Source organism: Thecamonas trahens (genome assembly GCF_000142905.1).
Source record: "Thecamonas trahens ATCC 50062 unplaced genomic scaffold supercont1.25, whole genome shotgun sequence".
Taxonomy (NCBI): Eukaryota; order Apusomonadida; family Apusomonadidae; genus Thecamonas; species Thecamonas trahens.
This window is the reverse complement of record NW_013657655.1, coordinates 220,654-236,273: the sequence shown is the minus strand read 5'-3', so window position 1 is coordinate 236,273 and position 15,620 is coordinate 220,654. Positions and strand designations below refer to the sequence as shown.

General features: G+C 66.5%; 8 protein-coding genes across 8 annotated transcripts in view; 3 read left to right on the top strand and 5 right to left on the bottom strand.

Annotated features, from left to right (window-relative positions):
- Window positions 1–960: 960 nt before the first annotated feature.
- Window positions 961–2,578, bottom strand: AMSG_06009 (leucine-rich repeats and guanylate kinase domain containing; the record flags this gene model as incomplete). Its single annotated transcript, XM_013902071.1, has 2 exons — window positions 961–2,106; window positions 2,539–2,578. 2 exons carry the CDS (start codon window positions 2,576–2,578, stop codon window positions 1,121–1,123), a joined length of 1,026 nt encoding a protein of 341 aa, XP_013757525.1. The 3' UTR covers window positions 961–1,120.
- Window positions 2,579–3,788: 1,210 nt separating this feature from the next.
- Window positions 3,789–5,846, top strand: AMSG_06007 (spastin). The gene is made up of 2 exons (XM_013902070.1): window positions 3,789–4,163; window positions 4,256–5,846. Exons 1-2 carry the CDS (start codon window positions 3,801–3,803, stop codon window positions 5,489–5,491), a joined length of 1,599 nt encoding a protein of 532 aa, XP_013757524.1. The 5' UTR covers window positions 3,789–3,800; the 3' UTR covers window positions 5,492–5,846.
- AMSG_06006 (uncharacterized protein) lies at window positions 5,493–7,184 on the bottom strand (the record flags this gene model as incomplete). The annotated part of the gene is made up of 2 exons (XM_013902069.1): window positions 5,493–6,806; window positions 6,945–7,184. 2 exons carry the CDS (start codon window positions 7,182–7,184, stop codon window positions 5,493–5,495), a joined length of 1,554 nt encoding a protein of 517 aa, XP_013757523.1.
- Window positions 7,185–7,317: 133 nt separating this feature from the next.
- AMSG_06005 (uncharacterized protein) lies at window positions 7,318–9,728 on the bottom strand (the record flags this gene model as incomplete). Its single annotated transcript, XM_013902068.1, has 3 exons — window positions 7,318–8,799; window positions 8,838–9,369; window positions 9,393–9,728. 3 exons carry the CDS (start codon window positions 9,726–9,728, stop codon window positions 7,334–7,336), a joined length of 2,334 nt encoding a protein of 777 aa, XP_013757522.1. The 3' UTR covers window positions 7,318–7,333.
- Window positions 9,729–9,816: 88 nt separating this feature from the next.
- On the bottom strand, window positions 9,817–10,908 carry AMSG_06004 (uncharacterized protein). The gene has a single exon (XM_013902067.1). The coding sequence runs from the start codon at window positions 10,497–10,499 to the stop codon at window positions 9,831–9,833; it is 669 nt and encodes a 222-aa protein (XP_013757521.1). The 5' UTR covers window positions 10,500–10,908; the 3' UTR covers window positions 9,817–9,830.
- Window positions 10,909–11,633: 725 nt separating this feature from the next.
- Window positions 11,634–14,535, top strand: AMSG_06003 (uncharacterized protein). Its single transcript, XM_013902066.1, has 2 exons — window positions 11,634–12,402; window positions 12,561–14,535. The coding sequence occupies exons 1-2, from the start codon at window positions 12,290–12,292 to the stop codon at window positions 14,416–14,418; spliced, it is 1,971 nt and encodes a 656-aa protein (XP_013757520.1). The 5' UTR covers window positions 11,634–12,289; the 3' UTR covers window positions 14,419–14,535.
- AMSG_06002 (uncharacterized protein) lies at window positions 14,526–15,273 on the bottom strand (the record flags this gene model as incomplete). The annotated part of the gene is made up of 2 exons (XM_013902065.1): window positions 14,526–15,041; window positions 15,232–15,273. 2 exons carry the CDS (start codon window positions 15,271–15,273, stop codon window positions 14,541–14,543), a joined length of 543 nt encoding a protein of 180 aa, XP_013757519.1. The 3' UTR covers window positions 14,526–14,540.
- A 9-nt stretch (window positions 15,274–15,282) lies between these two features.
- Window positions 15,283–15,620, top strand: part of AMSG_06001 (uncharacterized protein) — a gene marked incomplete at both ends in the record, with an annotated part of 13,106 nt that continues 12,768 nt past the window's right edge. Inside the window, one exon of the mRNA XM_013902064.1 lies at window positions 15,283–15,341. Coding sequence (XP_013757518.1) covers window positions 15,283–15,341 — 59 coding nt within the window. The remainder of the gene's footprint in view (window positions 15,342–15,620) is intronic.

Sequence of the window (15,620 nt, the reverse complement as noted above, 5' to 3'; positions counted from 1 at the left end):
TTATCGGACCCCCCCCCCCCCCCCTTCCCCATACTCCTCCCCATGCGACCGCCAGAGTCAAGCAGGCGCAAGACCAAGTCGGCCGAGCCGTCTGCGGCAGCCAAGATCGCAGCGGCTGTGGCGTACGGCAGCTCATCGTTTGCCATACTCTTTGTCAACAAGCTCCTCTTTGCCTGGTATGCCTTCCCCTCGCCAACGCTCTTGTTGTTCTGGCAGGCTGTCGCCGCCGTTGTCCTCCTCGCCTCGGCCCGCGAGGCCGGCCTCATCGCCTTCACCCTCGAGCCGAGCTGGGCGCTCGCCGTCCGCCTGCTCCCGCTCAACGTGGTGTATGTGGTGAACAACGTGGCTGGCGTGGCGGCGACATCGCTTACATCGGTCCCCACCTTTTCCACCCTCCGCAAGTTCTCCATTCTCTTCACCATGCTTGCCCAGTGGTGGGTCCTCGGCATGCGCCCCTCGCCCACCATCGCCGCTACCGTGGTCCTCATGGTCGCCGGCTCCACCGTCGCCGGCGCCGCCGATCTCGCCTTTCATCCGGCTGGCTACGCCCTCATCACTCTGTGCAACGTGACGACGGCGCTGTGGCGGGTCTTGCTGAAGAAGCTCATGGGCCGGGCCGCACTCTCTTCCTTCACGCTCCTCTTCTACAACTCGCTCTTCTCGGCCGTCTTTGTCGGCCTCTCGCTCGCCGGTGCGAGCCTCTGGCAGCCGGCGTCGGACGTTGCTCCGCCAGCGCCGCCGTTCTACATCGACCACCCGGAGACCGCCCCGGACGCGCCAGTTGGCCTTGTCGCCCGCCTCGCGGCGACACCCGGCATGGCCGCCCTTTTCGCCGCCTCGTGCGTTCTCGGCTTTTGCATTAACTACTTTAACTATCTCTGCACCCAGGTCAACTCGCCGCTCACCGCGTCGGTCGTCGGATGCACCAAATCGATTGCCGCTACCTACGCCGGCTTCCTCCTCGCCGACTACGTCTTTACTCCGCTCAACTTTGTCGGCCACAACGTGTCGATGGTCGGCGCCGTCGTGTACTCTGTCGTCGAGTTCCGCGCCAAGCACGGGGCAGCTGCACAGCCGCGCAAGGCCGTCACGGCATGACTGTTGGGTGAGGCGTGTGCGATCACGGTGTCGAGCCGCGCGACGACGGCGAGCCGACCCGGATCTCACCGTCCCAAATGGCCGGCGCCTCGAGGTCCGGGTCAGCCAGCGGCGGCGGGAGCGAGAGGTGTTCGCCGAGCATAGTGTCGTACTCGAGGCAGTGCTTACGGTAGTCGAGGACCGGCTGCGGTGGGTCGTACATGTTGACGACGGCCACCTTGTCCTCGGCGCTTACCTCGCCACCGTCGAGATAGGCCAGCTGCGGGACGAGGAAGAGGGTCCGGGTCCGATAGCCCTCGTCGGCAGCCATGGGGTTTCCGGCCAGAGTCACCTTGCGGAGCAGTGGGAGCGGCGCCAGGTGCGCCACCTGCTCGACGTCCTTAATAAAGTTGCCACCGGCGTCGACCTCGAACAGGAACTCGAGCTCGGACTCAAAGCCGTCGAGGGTGGTGATGGCGTTGTTCGCCACGTCGAGCCTCTCGAGCGCCGGCAGTGCAGCGAGGCCGACCAGCGACTGCAGGTGGTTGCCCGAGAGCGCCAGCTCCTTGAGCGCCGGCAGGTCGGTGAGGACGCTCACATCGTCGACCTTGTTGTGGCGGACTGAGAGCGAGACCAGGCTCTGCAAGCCGGCGAGCGGCGAGAGGTCGGCGATGCCGTTGTGATCGAGGATGAGGGTAGTGAGGCACGGGTGGTCTGCTGCCAATGTCGGCGGCAGCCGCTCCAGCGCGTTGGACGCATAGTTGACCACCCGCAAGCCGGCCGGCGGAGCAAAGTCGAGCAGGTTCGCCAGGCCGTTGCCGCTCACGTCCAGAGTGAGCAGGGCAGCCAGCGGCGAGAGCGGGGCGAGGTCGACCAGGGCGTTGTCATGCAGATCCAGTTCTTCCAGATGCGGGTACTCGCTCAGCACTTTAGCCGACGTCACACCCAGCGACGGCGCATGTAGGGCCAGGTACGCCACACGCGTCCCGTCGGCCGTCCGTCCCAGCTGCGACAGCCGCGCCGTCACCTCTTCGCGGGTCAGAGCACGGGCCATGTGGGTGGCGAGAGAGAGTGTGAAGTGTGTGTGTGTGAGAGTGGGAGTGTGTGTATGTGAAGTGTGTGTGTGTGTATGTGTGCGTGTGTGTGTGTGTGTGTGTGTGTGTGTGTGTGAGGTGTATGCGTGTGTGGTGGCATACTGTGTGTGCGTGTGTGAGCGTGTGTGTGTGTGTGTGTGTGTGTGGGCGTTAGCGCGCGTTGGTTGCGGTGGCGTCGGGGGCCACACGCCCGCCCATCGCCCGCCCATCGCCGCTGCTGCCAACACCCTGTCGGCCCCCTGGCTGCCACCACCTCTGCCCGCTAGCGAGCACTAGCCACGCCCACCCACCACCCCACTCCCCCCCACCCCCACCTCCCCCACCCCCACCCCCACCTCCCCCACCCCTACCCCTCCTTCCATCCTACTGGCGGCAATGGCCGACGTGACTGGCTCTGCCGAGCCCATGCCCACCGAGCCGGTGGAGATGGAGCTCGTCGCTGGCTCTCCTCCCACTGCTGCCAATGAGCAAGCCCCTCCCAGTACTGCACCCATCTCCGAGGAAGAGGCTGAGCCTGCCTCCGCCGCCTCCACCGCCGCCTCCACTGCCGCCTCCGCCGCACCCGCCACGTCCGAGCCGAATGCGACTCGAGAGCCGGCACCCGCCGCGGCTGGCCCGCCGGGCTACGCTGCGCAGTGGGCGCAGTACTATGCTCACCAGGCGCTAGTGGCCGAGGCATCCGGCGGCGAGTGGGCCGACGAGTGGGCCGAGTTCTACAGGGCACAGGCCGAGGCTTCCTCGCGCGGCGTCCGCACCCGGTACATGCGGGCGGCGGCGGCCCGCGATCCGACGGCGCGCCACGAGGCCTGGTCAGCCTGGTTCGCAAAGTACGGCAAGGGCGGCTCCAACGACCGCTACGTCAAGGCGTACGAGGCCGGTGAGCCTGCGCCGACCGAGCCGCCTGAGGGCTGGGTCCCGCCCGTTCCGCCGCGCGAGAAGCAGCGCGGTGAGGACATGGTGACCGTCAAGATCACCAGCTACCCACGCCCGCTCGACCTCGACGCCCTTGTCGAGCACATGACCAAGTATGGCGAGATTCGCAAGAACGGGACCGAGCCTGCCGTCGTCGCCGAAGAGCGCGAAGGCTACGTTCTCCTTACCTACCGCGCTGCAGCCTCGGCCGATAAGGCTGCTGCCCGATCCTCCATGCACCCCTTCAAGAATACCCGCCTCCGCGTCGCCCACGCTGTCCGCGGCTACCACCCCGGCGACTGGAAGTGTCCCAAGTGCTCGGCCAAGAACTTTGTCACATACCCCAACTGCGGCCGCTGCCGCGATCCCAAGCCTGCCAACGCCCAGCGCGTCCATCCGCCTTCGCAGCGGACTGCAGGCCGCCGAGGCGGCCGCGGTGGCCGCCGAGGTGGCCGCCACTCGTCTGGCTCTTGGCGTGGCTCCTCACGCTCCGCCACTGCAACAGGCGCAAACACCTCGGCTCTTGGCGCGCCCTCGACTCGCTTTGCAGGCTATCGGCAATGAGCCGCCGCCCCGCTCCCTCCCTCCCCTCCCTCCCCCCCCCTGTCCGATCGCCTTGAATGTGAACACCCACTCCCGTCATCCCATCCATCCTCCCCTCGCGCCGTCGAACGCTGGCCGGACGCGCCACGCCTCTCTCCCTCCTGCCAGCAGCACATGTCAGTGGCGAACGGGGGCAGAGCCGCCACGCTACGACAGCAGAACGAGCTCCACACCTCGGCCAAGCAACTTGTGCACGCGGCCATCGACCATGAAGAGGCCGGACGGCCTACCGAGGCCCTCGCACTCTACACTGAAGGCGCGGGCCTACTGGCCTCCGCCATGCAGCTGCGCTTTGCCCCGCGCGACCGCCCCGCCGCCCGCACCGCCCACGCCACCATCGCCAAGACCCTCGAGTCCGTCCTCGACCGCATCGACATCCTCCAAGCCGATGCCGCCCGTGCCTCTGCAGCACCTCCCCCGAATCCCATGCCCACCGACCCGTCCTCGCCCTCGTTCTTCCAGCGCCTGTTTGGCAAGGTACGCACCGCCCACACCGCCTCCCCGCACCCCCCTCCCGCACCCCCTCCCCCTCCCCGCTCCCCCACTCACACCCCGAACACGCCATACAGCCCGTCGCCCCACCCGCTCCTGCCCCTGTCCCAGCCCCGGCCCCGGCCCCGGCCCCGGCCCTGGCTCGCAATCCGCCGCACGACCTGACGTCACCGGCTACCCGTGGCGTTCGCAAGTCACAGTTCTCACGCCCGCCGCCGTCGATGCGATCCTCGCGCCCACCACCGGCAAGCTCAGCGGCAAGGTCTCGTGGCCGTGGTTCGCGGCCAACATCAGCACGATCAGCGGCAAGGTCTCGTGGCCGTGGTTCGCGGCCGGCTCGAGCTTCCGGAGCGTCGGCAGCGGCGGCGTCGTCTGGTGGAGCGGCGCGGGTCAGAGGTGGGGATACCAAGTACCTCCAGGGCGTGGACAAGGCGCTGCAAGAGCTTATTCTCAACGAGATCGTCGACTCGGGTACCTCTGTCGCCTGGGACGACATCATCGGCCTGGACGACGCCAAGCAGGCTCTGCAGGAGATGGTCATTCTCCCGGCGCTCAACCCGGAGCTGTTTTCGGGCCTTCGGGCGCCGCCCAAGGGCCTGCTCCTCTTTGGTCCGCCCGGAAACGGCAAGACGCTGCTCGCCAAGGCCGTGGCATCTGAGGCCAACGCCACGTTCTTTTCCATCTCAGCCTCGTCACTCACCTCCAAGTACGTTGGCGAGTCGGAGAAGCTCGTCCGCGCTCTCTTTGCTGTCGCCCGCTACCTCCAGCCGTCGATCATCTTTATTGACGAGATCGACTCGCTTCTCTCGGCCCGCAAGGCCGACGAGCACGAGGCCTCGCGCCGGCTCAAGACCGAGTTCCTTGTCCAGCTCGACGGCGCCACAACGTCGGCCGACGACCGCATTGTCATCCTTGCCGCCACAAATCGGCCCGAGGACATCGACGAGGCCGCCCGCCGCCGCTTTGCCAAGCGCATCTACATCTCACTTCCCAACGCAGCCGCCCGCTCCGCCATGATCGCCGCTCTTCTCGACGGCCACAACACCTCGCTCACCAAGCGCCAGCTGAGCAAAATCGCCACCGCTACCGACGGCTATTCGGGCGCAGACATTGCCACACTGTGCCGCGACGCCGCCTTGGGCCCGGTCCGCGAACTCGGCCTTGCCGTCCGCAACGTCGCCGCCAGCCAAATCCGGCCCATCTCCTACGACGACTTTAAGGCCGGCCTCGCAAACGTTCGCCCCTCGGTGTCGCAATCGTCGCTCGCTGCTTACGAGCAGTGGAACGGCGAGTACGGCTCAGTCAAGCTGTAGCTTACTCGTCGTCGTCCTCGGGCTCAGCTACCTCGTCGCCGGCCGTGGAGACATCCGGCGTGTCGAGCACGCTCACCAGATTGAGGCCTGGGTGAAGCGCGAGGCACGCCGCGCCAGCGGCCGGCTCCAGTCGTTGGAGTGCTACCACACCGGCAGGCACCGGCGTGGCCCGGTAGAGGCCACCGCCGCTCGGCGCCGACGGCTCCAGGCCGGCGTCATCGTCACTGGAGCTTGTTGTCTTGCTCGACCGCGGCAGCCGCGCCAGGCGCCGAAAGCCTCCGCACATGTCGAGCATCGAGGTGTACACCCACGGCGTGTCTGGCGCCGTGTAGGTAAACGTGCCGTCATCCGCCAGGTCTGGCTTGAGGGCAAACCGGCAGACCTGCATGTCCGGTGCCGGATTGGCAAGCGGGGCGAGCGCGCCCGAGACACCGCCGACTGCGACTTGGCCCGAGAGCCGCGCCGCTCGAGATGCCAGCGCGTCGCCCATGATGTCAAAGACGCCCACCTGGCCCGAGGCCATCTGCCAGACAAGCGCGTGGCGAGCCCGCGGGTGAAAGCCAAGGAACGTGACACCGGCAGCCGAGCCGTCAGCTCCGAACCGCGAACCATGCACCTTCATCAGTGGCATCATGGTGTGACGGATGTCCCACAGCGCGATGAGCCCGTCGTCGCCGCCCGAACTGAGGGTGAACCCGTCGTGCGAGACGGCTACAGCCGTGGCTCGGCCCTTGTGTGCGGTGCGGACATGGAGTGCTGGACGCGCACCGCGCGCCGCGCGTGGATCCCACCCAAACACCGCGCCTGATCTGGATGTGGCATACACCGGTGGCCCCACCGCGGCGTGCTGCGGCAACGCCGCCAGCGAGAGCAGGCCCGGCGAGAGCAGCTCGTTGGCCGGAACCTGGAGCTTGAGCGTCGGCTCGAGTCCGCACACTTCAAGGTCGTACTGGGCAAGCCACGGTCGGTTGCCGTACACCGCCAGCAGCGTTGATGGCTCGTCCGGATGGAAGCGCACGTCGCGAATGGCGCCCTGTGGCGGCAGAGCCAGAACCGGGACCAGCGTGCCGGGTGCTGCCGCATTCGACACTCGCGCAACGTCGCCATCGGCCAGCGCTGCCTCCAGGTCAACCACCGAGAACGAGCCTGCCGCGTTGGCCACCACCATCAGCGCGCCGTCACCGTCAAGCGCCAGCTGGGTCAGCGGCTGGACATTATCGCGCGGCTGTCTGCTGTTGCCACCACCGTGCCCGCGCACCACTAGCGTCCGCGCCGCCACCAGCCGCCCAGCCGCCGCCCGCCGCGCCGCCGCCCGCTCTCCGCGCACCAGCCGAGCTCCCGCCAGCGCCATCCCAGTCACCAGTCGCATCATGCTCATGACTTTGATACCTGCTTCTTCCGCGCTGGACTCTGAGCCTACTTTGCTGTTTCCACTGTCGTCTCTGTCGCCTACATCGTCTCCGCCACCACCACCGCCGTTCTCGCTCCGGCCGCTCTCGCTCCCGTCGCTCCCGTCGCTCCCGTCGCTCCCGTCGCTCCCGTCGCTCCCGTCGCTCCCGTCGCTCCCGTCGCCGTGGGCACTTGCCGCAGCTGCAAACACCAGCCGGGTCTGGACCAGCGAGCGCGGGGCGGCGAGGAAGCTTGCAGCGGCCGAGTCGGCCGAGTCGGATGAGTCGGACTCGCAGTCAGCCATGCAGCGGCTAGAGTGGGGTGGGCTGGGCTGGAGTTAGGGCTGGTGGGGAGGAGCGGCCGGGCGGTGGCGGGGTGTGGCGCGACTCGGGCAACGTCGGCGCGCATCTGATGGCAATCATCGGCGTGGGCGAGACCCATAGTGTATCCGTGTTACTGCTCTGTTGAGTACGAGTAATACTCGTAGTCACAGTAATCATAGTTGGAGTCATCAGCTTCATGACCTTCATGACCTTGATCAACTTGTCGGCCAGTGCTGGTCGAGACGGTCAGCGAAGAGGCGCGGGTGAGGTCGGACGAGAGCTCAGTATCGCCCGATCGCGAATAAGAGCGCGAGATGGAGCCGGAGCCAGGCCGGACGGGAGTGACTTGGATGTGGGGGAGGTGGCGCAGTGCGGGTGAGCTGATGTGCGGGAGCGGGAGCGACGGGTGTGCAGGCGACACCATTGAGAGCTCGGCCGAGGACTGCGCGGGCGATGAGGACCACGACATCGTTGATGGCGAGGCCGGCGACGGCGCGCGCGGATGGCGGGCCGGCAGCGGAAGCGGCCGCAGCCAGCTCGGGTCATGGCTGGGGTTGAACGGTGTGTCCGAAAGCGAGTCGTCGAGCTCCAGCCGCAGCAAAGTACGCGGCGTGTGGGCCACGAGCATGTCCAGTGCGACCGGGTGCGAGCCGGCGGCGCTTGCGACGGCCGCATCAGTGCGGCGCGTCTTGCGGCGGCGGCGGCGGCGGTGTGACGGCTTGCCACGGCCATCCGATGCTTGGATTCTGCGGCGCGAGGTGCGCCGGCGGCGGATGACCGAGGTTGTCGGCTGGAGCTCATCCATGCCAACAACGTCCGGACGGAAGGTTGGATGCCGTGGCGCGGACTGGCGGGCTAGCCGCGAGTGCGCCCAGGTGGCGCGGAGCCGGTAGACAGTGAAGCAAGTGGCGGCAGCGAGAACAGCAACGAGGACGATGACAAAAAATACGGTGACCCAGGCCCAGACCGGCAGCCAGGCCATCGAGCACGAACCCGACGCGCCGTTCCCGGGCTGGGCGTTTGCGGGTGCCACGGCAAACGGCGTGCAGAGCCGGAGCGAGGCAAGCGGCGCAGGATGGGCGTATCGATGACCGGAGAGCGTGACACACGTGGCCTCAAGCGAGTCGTCGATGCGAACCAGTCCATACTGGTGGGTCTTCCACAGCCGGAACCCGTGGCAGCCTTCGGTGTACGGACCGCCCTTGGTCGAGCCGATGCGGTCAAGCGGGGCAGCGACGAGGGCCGGAAAGCCGCCGCCGATAGAGTCTGGCCATGCTGACGCGTTGGCGTAATTGGTGTGGATGCCCGAGTCGATGGCCACCATGTGAGCATCACCAGAGATCATGACCAGGTTGGTCACGTTAAGTCGTGCCAACTCGTTGGCGATGAACGCGCGCTCATGCGGCACGCCACGCCACGAGTCGTCGCCGTCAGCGGCAGCACCGATCCACGGTACTGACGAGATCCAGACTACCAGCGCATGGCGTGAGGCACGCTCGAGCATGCCCGTGAGCCAGCCGCGCTGGCGCGGGCCAAGCCGGGTCGTGGTGTTGGACGACGCCCGGAGGTCGGTGAGGAGGAAAGCACCCGTCCGACCTCAAAGCTCTGGTACACACCATCGAGCCGTGCAGCACCGACAGCGTCCGGCGTAATGGTGCGAGTGTAGGCGGCGGAGCCGTTGACTGCGCCCGCCGGTGATGCCGCAGCGTCCAGCGCCGGCAGCGCTGCAGCGGCCCGCGATGCCAGTGGATAGTGCGGGACAGCAGTGAGGTAAGAAGCGAGGGCGGCCGGGCGAGCTGGCGAGGCGGCGTCCGAGTCGTTGGGGCCGTAGTCGTGATCGTCGTGAATGTAGACGACCGAGGTCGACGCGTAGAGCGCCGACTGGGTCGGCGAGTCAAAGACCTGCCTCAGCGCCGACGCAAACCGCCATGGCGCCGACTCGGCAATGTCCTTGTAGTACAAATCACCCATGTGGGCAAAGAAGAGCGGGTGGGCACGGGCGAGGTCATCAAAGACGGCATGAGCGGAGCCGGTCGACGCGCACGAGGCGGCGGCAAAGGTGAACGAGGCAACGGCACCGGCGGCGGAAAGGTAGTAAAGGTGGCGATTGGGCGCCATGACGATGCCGCAGTCGGAGCAAGCGCCATCAGAGCAGCCCGCAGCTGGCTGATTGGCGCCGAGGCGTTGACAAACGACGGGAGGTGGATGAGGGCGAGCGAGTATCTTGTGTCCGGCACGAGGTTGGTGAGGGTGATGGCGAGATAGCCTGGTGATGGCGGTGGCGGCGAGCGGTGCGGAGGCGGGAGGATGCGGACAAGCGCAGCCCACGCGCTTGTGTCTGCCAGCGAGTCTGCCGAGGTGGCAATGGCCACTGTCGTGCCACTGGTCACGGCCGGCAAGGCGTCGACGACGCAGCGGGACGACACCGCCGTCGTCGCCCCGCACCATGCCACTGCTGCTGCCGGCGGGACGGAGGCGGTGGCAAGGGCAAGGGCAAGGAGTGTGGCGAGGACGAGGGTTCCCATGCGGGTGGAGTGGTGTGGTGAAGGGGGTGGAGACGCGTGGCAGAGTTAGCCCGGGCACATTGGCCGAGCTCGGTGGGGCGATTCATTGCATAGACAAGCAGGCTACGGCGGGAGCGGCTGATGGCGCTTGGCGGGCGGGGCTAGCGACATTGAGTACGAGCTCTTGCGCTTGGACAATGATTTGCTCCGCGATGACGACGAGCTCGGCGAGGCACGGCCGGGCGGGTGCTCGAGGTGCATGGGTACCGGGAGCTGGATGCGCGGGTTGGCAGACGACGAGGCGCCCATGCTTGCGATGGCAAAGTTGGGGAGGTGGCCGATGCCGTGGATGACAGCAGAGAGCTTGGACGGCTTGTCAAGCTTAGCGAGCGACGACGAGACGACCGAGGAGATGGCTCGGTCGATTTTGGCCTGATCGCCTAGCGGTGACGCCGGGAGGTACAGCGGGCCAGATGAGGATGTGCCGGCGGGCGGCGGGCCGGCAGCAGAGCCGAGAGCCGCAGCTGGGCCGAGAGCGGAACGTGTGGCCGAGTCGTCGGCTGAGCCGCCAAAGCCCAACAAGGACGGCTGGCGTGTGAGCAGCGCGTCGAGCTGATCCTCGATGGAGACAGGGCCGAGCGGACGGGTGGGAGTGCCGGGAGTGCCGGACGAGTCGTCGCCGGACGAGCTGCCCGAGCCGGCTTTGGCCAGCGGTGGCTGGGTGGCGACACCTAGGTGCGAGATGGAGTCGCCGAGGGCGGCGAGCTGTGAGCAGGCCGACGCCGACGCCATCGCATGGTGGAGCGGAGTCGGCTTAAGACGACGGGTGAGTTGCGGCGGGACGGGGGGCGCTCGCCGGGCGAGTTGAGACACAGGGTGGTGTGGAGGGTGGCGAGGGCGTAGGCGTTGGCGGTGGTGAGGGTGAGGAGCGACGACGACTTGCGCGAGGTGGCCGTGCCCGGGTTCGCTCCACTCACGCACTCCTTCTCCATACGCAGAAAGTACTTTTGCGCATGCGAGGCGATCTGTGTCGGCGTCCGCGTCAACACGTAGCTCGAGGCTATGGAGCGCCAGTCACCGCGACCGTAGGTTTGCAAGCCCATGAGGAACAGCAGATGCTCGTTCTCCGACCACGCCCCACCCTGGGGCTTCTTGCGCGCTCCAGAATTTGCAGACATGCCACCCGCCCTGCGTGCTCCCCAAGAGCGTGGTGGGAAGGTGAGGTGGGTACTGTGGTTGTGTGCGTGGGGGAAGGTGTGCCGTCGGCAGTCGCACCCTTTGCAAGGAGCCCCCAAAGCCACGCCAGCGCCAATTTGTCGAAATACATGGTCAGACATTCCCGAATTGGGCAGCCATTTTAAGGCGACCTGGGCCTGCCCGGAGGCAATCGATGGCATGTACATCTGCGCATCTGCACGTGAGGACAGGTTGATATTGTTGAAACAACCGGTTGCGCCACCTGCTTCTTACCCGCAGCGCGTGCACGTGAGAGTGTTCCTTAGCCGCAGACAGCGACCGCGATGGCGGTCGCAAGTGGCAGTGCGAAGGGAAGGGCGGTAGGAGGAAGGCCGGAGGGCCAGAGGGAAAGGACTGCACACCTGCCGCAAGCTGGAGCTGGAGCCGTTGCCATGTCCCGATATTGCTTGCCTGTACTCCACCACCTGCCTCATCACCAGGATCGGCGGGACGGCGAACGTCACTTACATGTGACACATTGGTGAACAACGTTTCCCATCAGGGCAAATGTTGACCAGTTGCGAACAGCTGGCGATGATGCATCGGCGGGAGCAGTGATCTTTGCTAGCGTGTGGGGCAGGTTAGCGTGAGTGTTGGAGAGTCAGCATAGGCAGGGGACATGTGGGCGGAGGTGTGGGAAGCATGTGGCGGGCGGTGCGGGAGATTGCCTGTCGGAAGGCAGCGCTGTGCACGTGTGAAACATATTTTCATGAGAGGAACACCGGGCACAATTTCCTCCACCGCCACCGCAGCGCGTGAGGCCAGGGAGCGACGAGGCCGGGGTTAGCGCAGCGGGACGGAGGCAACTTGACTCTGCAACCCGGTTGCCCCAGTTCCAAACGACTGCCCCCCACTCACAGCCCCTTTTGACACACTTGCCGGTCCGCACCGCAAGTGCTGTAGGGTTGTTTTTGAGCTTCTTCCCTGCCTACCTGTGCGCTGTTTCTCCGCCTGCCTGGTGAGGGATCGTGCCTTATTGACGTTCCGTTGAGTCGCACCTCCCCAACTACCCCAGCGACCGGAGCACTCCGTCCGCCCCTGTTTCCGCTCCGGCCCACCTACCCGCCGACGGAAGCACCCATTACTTGCCGAAGTACCGCGTCTGCGTACTTCTTTTTGGCACCCCTCTCGCTCTCTTTGGGCTCCCCCGCTTGGTCCAAGTACCTCCGCTGAGCCTTTTGGCAAGCCAGTTTTTCCCCGCTTCGCCCAATCTATTCCTCGCGACTCGTCGGCTGCTTCCGCTCCGAGTTCTTTTTTTTCTCGCCAACCAATTTGCTGCGGCCTCGCTAACTGTTCCGCCGTCGCTTATTCGCTTCACCGCTCTCGCCTCCCCTGACCTGCCCACCATGTCGATGTCCTTCCTGGAGGCCGCCTACTTGGTCCTCAAGAAGACCAAGCGCTCTATCCACTACCAGGACCTCATGGCCCGCATCATGGACCTGGACCTCGTCACTACTCGGTACGCTTACCCATACCTGTGGCATATGCCGAACACACGCTTTTCCTGAAACAGGACGTGCGGGCCAAAGTTCGTTTGGTTTCTCCGAGGTCCTCTTTTTATTCCCCCTCCCCCTCCCTCTCTCCCCACTCACCCTCCCTCTTCCTCCTATGCCACAGAGGCCTCACTCCATCGCGGACGCTCAACTCGATTCTCAATGTCGAGTGCAAGCGGCCGCAGTCGCGGTTCTGCTCGTACCGATCCGGCTACTTTGGCCTCAAGGAGTGTGGCAACATGCACGAGCCGCCTCCAGAGGTTGAGAAGAAGTCCCGGGCGCGTGCGCGGCGCAAGGACGCCAAGGGTGCCAAGGCCAAGGCGCGGACCAAGGCACGGACAGCCAAGGCCGCGGGCAAGAAGGCCGGGGCGTCGTCCAAGTCGAGCTCGAAGAGCTCCAAGTCGCGCAAGGGCCGCACGCCGCGATCGTCATCAGCCAACTCGGATTCGGGTTCGGGCTCGTACTCGTCGATGTCGTCCGAGTCGCGCAACCGGGCGCTTGCCCGCCGTCGCCGCCGTGAGGCGCGGCTGCTTCGGCAGGAGCGCCGGCGGTTGGAGGCAGCGGCAGCGGCAGCGGCTGCGTCGGGCTCGCCGTCTGCAGCAGCGGCTGCTGCGGCAGCAGCCGCTGCTGCGGCCGCGCGGCCGCGTTCCCGACTGTACTCGCGGTCGCCGACCCGCCAGCGCCGGCGGCGTGACGGGTCGGTCTCGTCGTCGTTCTCGGGCGCGTCGCGATCGCCCGAGGGGCTCGAGGGCTCGCCTGTTGAGTACCGGATGGACTCTGACGACGCGCGGTGGCTTGAGGGCTACAACAAGTCGCAGGGCAAGAGCGTGACCGTTCAGCGGTTCGAGCGGTTCCTGGATCGGTTCGAGAAGGCCTCGCACACCGAGACCGAGGCCATGCAGCTGTCGCTGGTCCAGTTCCCGGGTGAGGAACTCTCGACGGTAGAGGACGTGTACAGCTACTGGGTCTCAAAGCGGCGGGCCAATGCCGGGCAGCCGCTGCTGACGCTCGCATCGCGCGGCTTTGCGTCTGCGCCGGTCTCGCCGCGGTCGACTTCGCCTGCGGCGCTCGACTCGCTGGACCTCTCGTCGCTGCCGGGCATGGCGTCGCGACGTGTGCGGTCTGTGGCGCCCACGCCTGGGCGTGCGACGTCGCCGGATTTTGCGGCGCTCCTCGCGCATCGCACCGGCGGGATTGACCCGCGGCTGGCGTCGACGGCGCGCGGCTCGGGCATGCACGACCCGAACAACGTGGTCAGCGCGGCTGCCGAGATCCTGCGCGGCACCGCACCGCTCGTCCCGGCGTCGGTGGCGTACCGGTCGGGCACTGCGCCCGTGTACATGCCGCCGTCGGACGCGGTGACAGCGGTGCCGTCGGGCGCGCAGACGCCGATCGGCGGCATGGACTTTGGCGCGTCGGCGCCGACGACCTTCCGCTTCGACTACTGCTCGACCTGCTTTGGCACCTCGAGCATGCCATCGAACAACCTGCGCGTGTGCGGCGGGCCGTGTGCTCGCTGGTTCCACGAAAAGTGCGTCGGCATGTCTCAGCGTGACGTCGTGGCGTCGTCGCTGTGGCGGTGCCCCGACTGCAAGGCTGCCAACGCGTCGCCGACGTCGATGGTCGGCTCGGCCTCGCTCTCGGGTCCGCCCAACTCGACCCTCTCGATGATCAACTTTGACGACGTCCACACCAACCCGCTGACCTCTGTCCCTGGCGCGCTCGCCTCGCTCCCGTCGCTCACTGTTGGCGGCGCACTCGACGACGGCATGCTCAACGCGTCGTCGTATGGCGACAACTCGGTCTCGGGCGTTGCAGACTTTCCGTCGACACACGACATCCATCACCCCTCAGCCTACGCCGAGTTTATGGACTCGATTATCTCAGCTGCGCCCGGCTCGCCCAAGCGCAAACGCGATGTGGAGCCCGCACTGCTCTTCCCGGAACCGAAGCGCCGCAAGGCCATCGCTGCCTCGCACTGATCGCGTTCAATTTAGGCTTGCGCCCCGCTCCTTGACCCCCCCCTCCCCCCTCAACTCTCACACACAGACCACCCTCTACTCTAATCGTTATCAAATAACAGAAAGCATTTTTGCCCCGCTTGTTACTCGCCCACACCTGTTGCTGACGCCTGCAGCGCCTCCATCTGCTTTGCCATCGTCGCCATCTCGACCCGCTGTGCATGGCACTTGAGCCGCAAGTCGTGGAGCTCCTCGCGCGCGTGCTCGCCAAACTCGATGGTCGGCGTAAACGGCGCTGCACCGAGCCCGACCGACACAGCCAGCCTCTGCGACGTCTTGACCGGCGAGACAAAGCCGAGCTCGTCGGCCACATCCTCGTCGTCGTCCTCACTGCTGTCGTCCAGCACTCTGCCGCTGACACCAAAGCTCTGCGACAGCACTGCTGCGCGGACCATCGACGCATACAGATCCTTGCCAACCTCATCCAGCTCGTCTAGCTCATCCACAGTGCCCTGACTCGGCCCTGGCCCGCCGACCAGCTCGTCCATCTCTGCCACCTCGTCCTCCACTAGCAGCTCGTCCCATGCCAGCGGCGGCGGCCGCATCTCCGCCGCCGTCTCCGCCGCCGTCTCAGCTTCGGCCGCCTGCACGCCCCACCCGCCCACGCCCACCATGCCCATGAGTTCACACCAATACTCATGACTACACCATGCCCGTGCGCCCACTGTTTCCTCCCGTCTCTCGCGTGCGGCTGGGGGCTGGAGTAGATTCACTCTGTTTTGGCGCCACCACCCGCGCCACACGCCACACGCCACACGCCCGCCGCAGTCGTACCTTGTAGCCATTGAGCTCGGTGAGCGCATTCTCCAGCTCCATGGCAAGGACATGGACTCTCTCCTGCAGTCGCTCCCGCAGTCGCCGCTCAGCCATCAGTTCCGCCCGAAGTTGGTCCATGTTGGCCTGTGAGAACTTGGCTGTGGGTGGGGTGTGGCCGCGAAACGCCACCACCTGGCCGCCGCCGTGTCGCCACCTGGCCGCCACCTGGCCATCACCTGGCCATCACCTGCCCGCCACCTGCCCGCCACCTGCCCGCCCCTAGCCTGGCCATCGTCACCCGGAGCGACCCCCCTCATCACGACCCCCCACCCCACCCTCTCCCAGCCCCCAACCGTCCACATCAGTAACTGTGAATCCATTCTACCGGGGCTCATTTCAATAATCTC

Coding starts and splice junctions, on each gene's coding strand:
- AMSG_06007 (XM_013902070.1), top strand. CDS start 3,801: ATGTCAGTGGCGAACGGGGGCAGAGCCGCCACGCTACGACAGCAGAAC. Junction 4,164..4,255: donor TCCAGCGCCTGTTTGGCAAG/GTACGCACCGCC, acceptor CACGCCATACAG/CCCGTCGCCCCACCCGCTCC.
- AMSG_06004 (XM_013902067.1), bottom strand. CDS start 10,499: ATGGCGTCGGCGTCGGCCTGCTCACAGCTCGCCGCCCTCGGCGACTCC.
- AMSG_06003 (XM_013902066.1), top strand. CDS start 12,290: ATGTCGATGTCCTTCCTGGAGGCCGCCTACTTGGTCCTCAAGAAGACC. Junction 12,403..12,560: donor CTGGACCTCGTCACTACTCG/GTACGCTTACCC, acceptor CCTATGCCACAG/AGGCCTCACTCCATCGCGGA.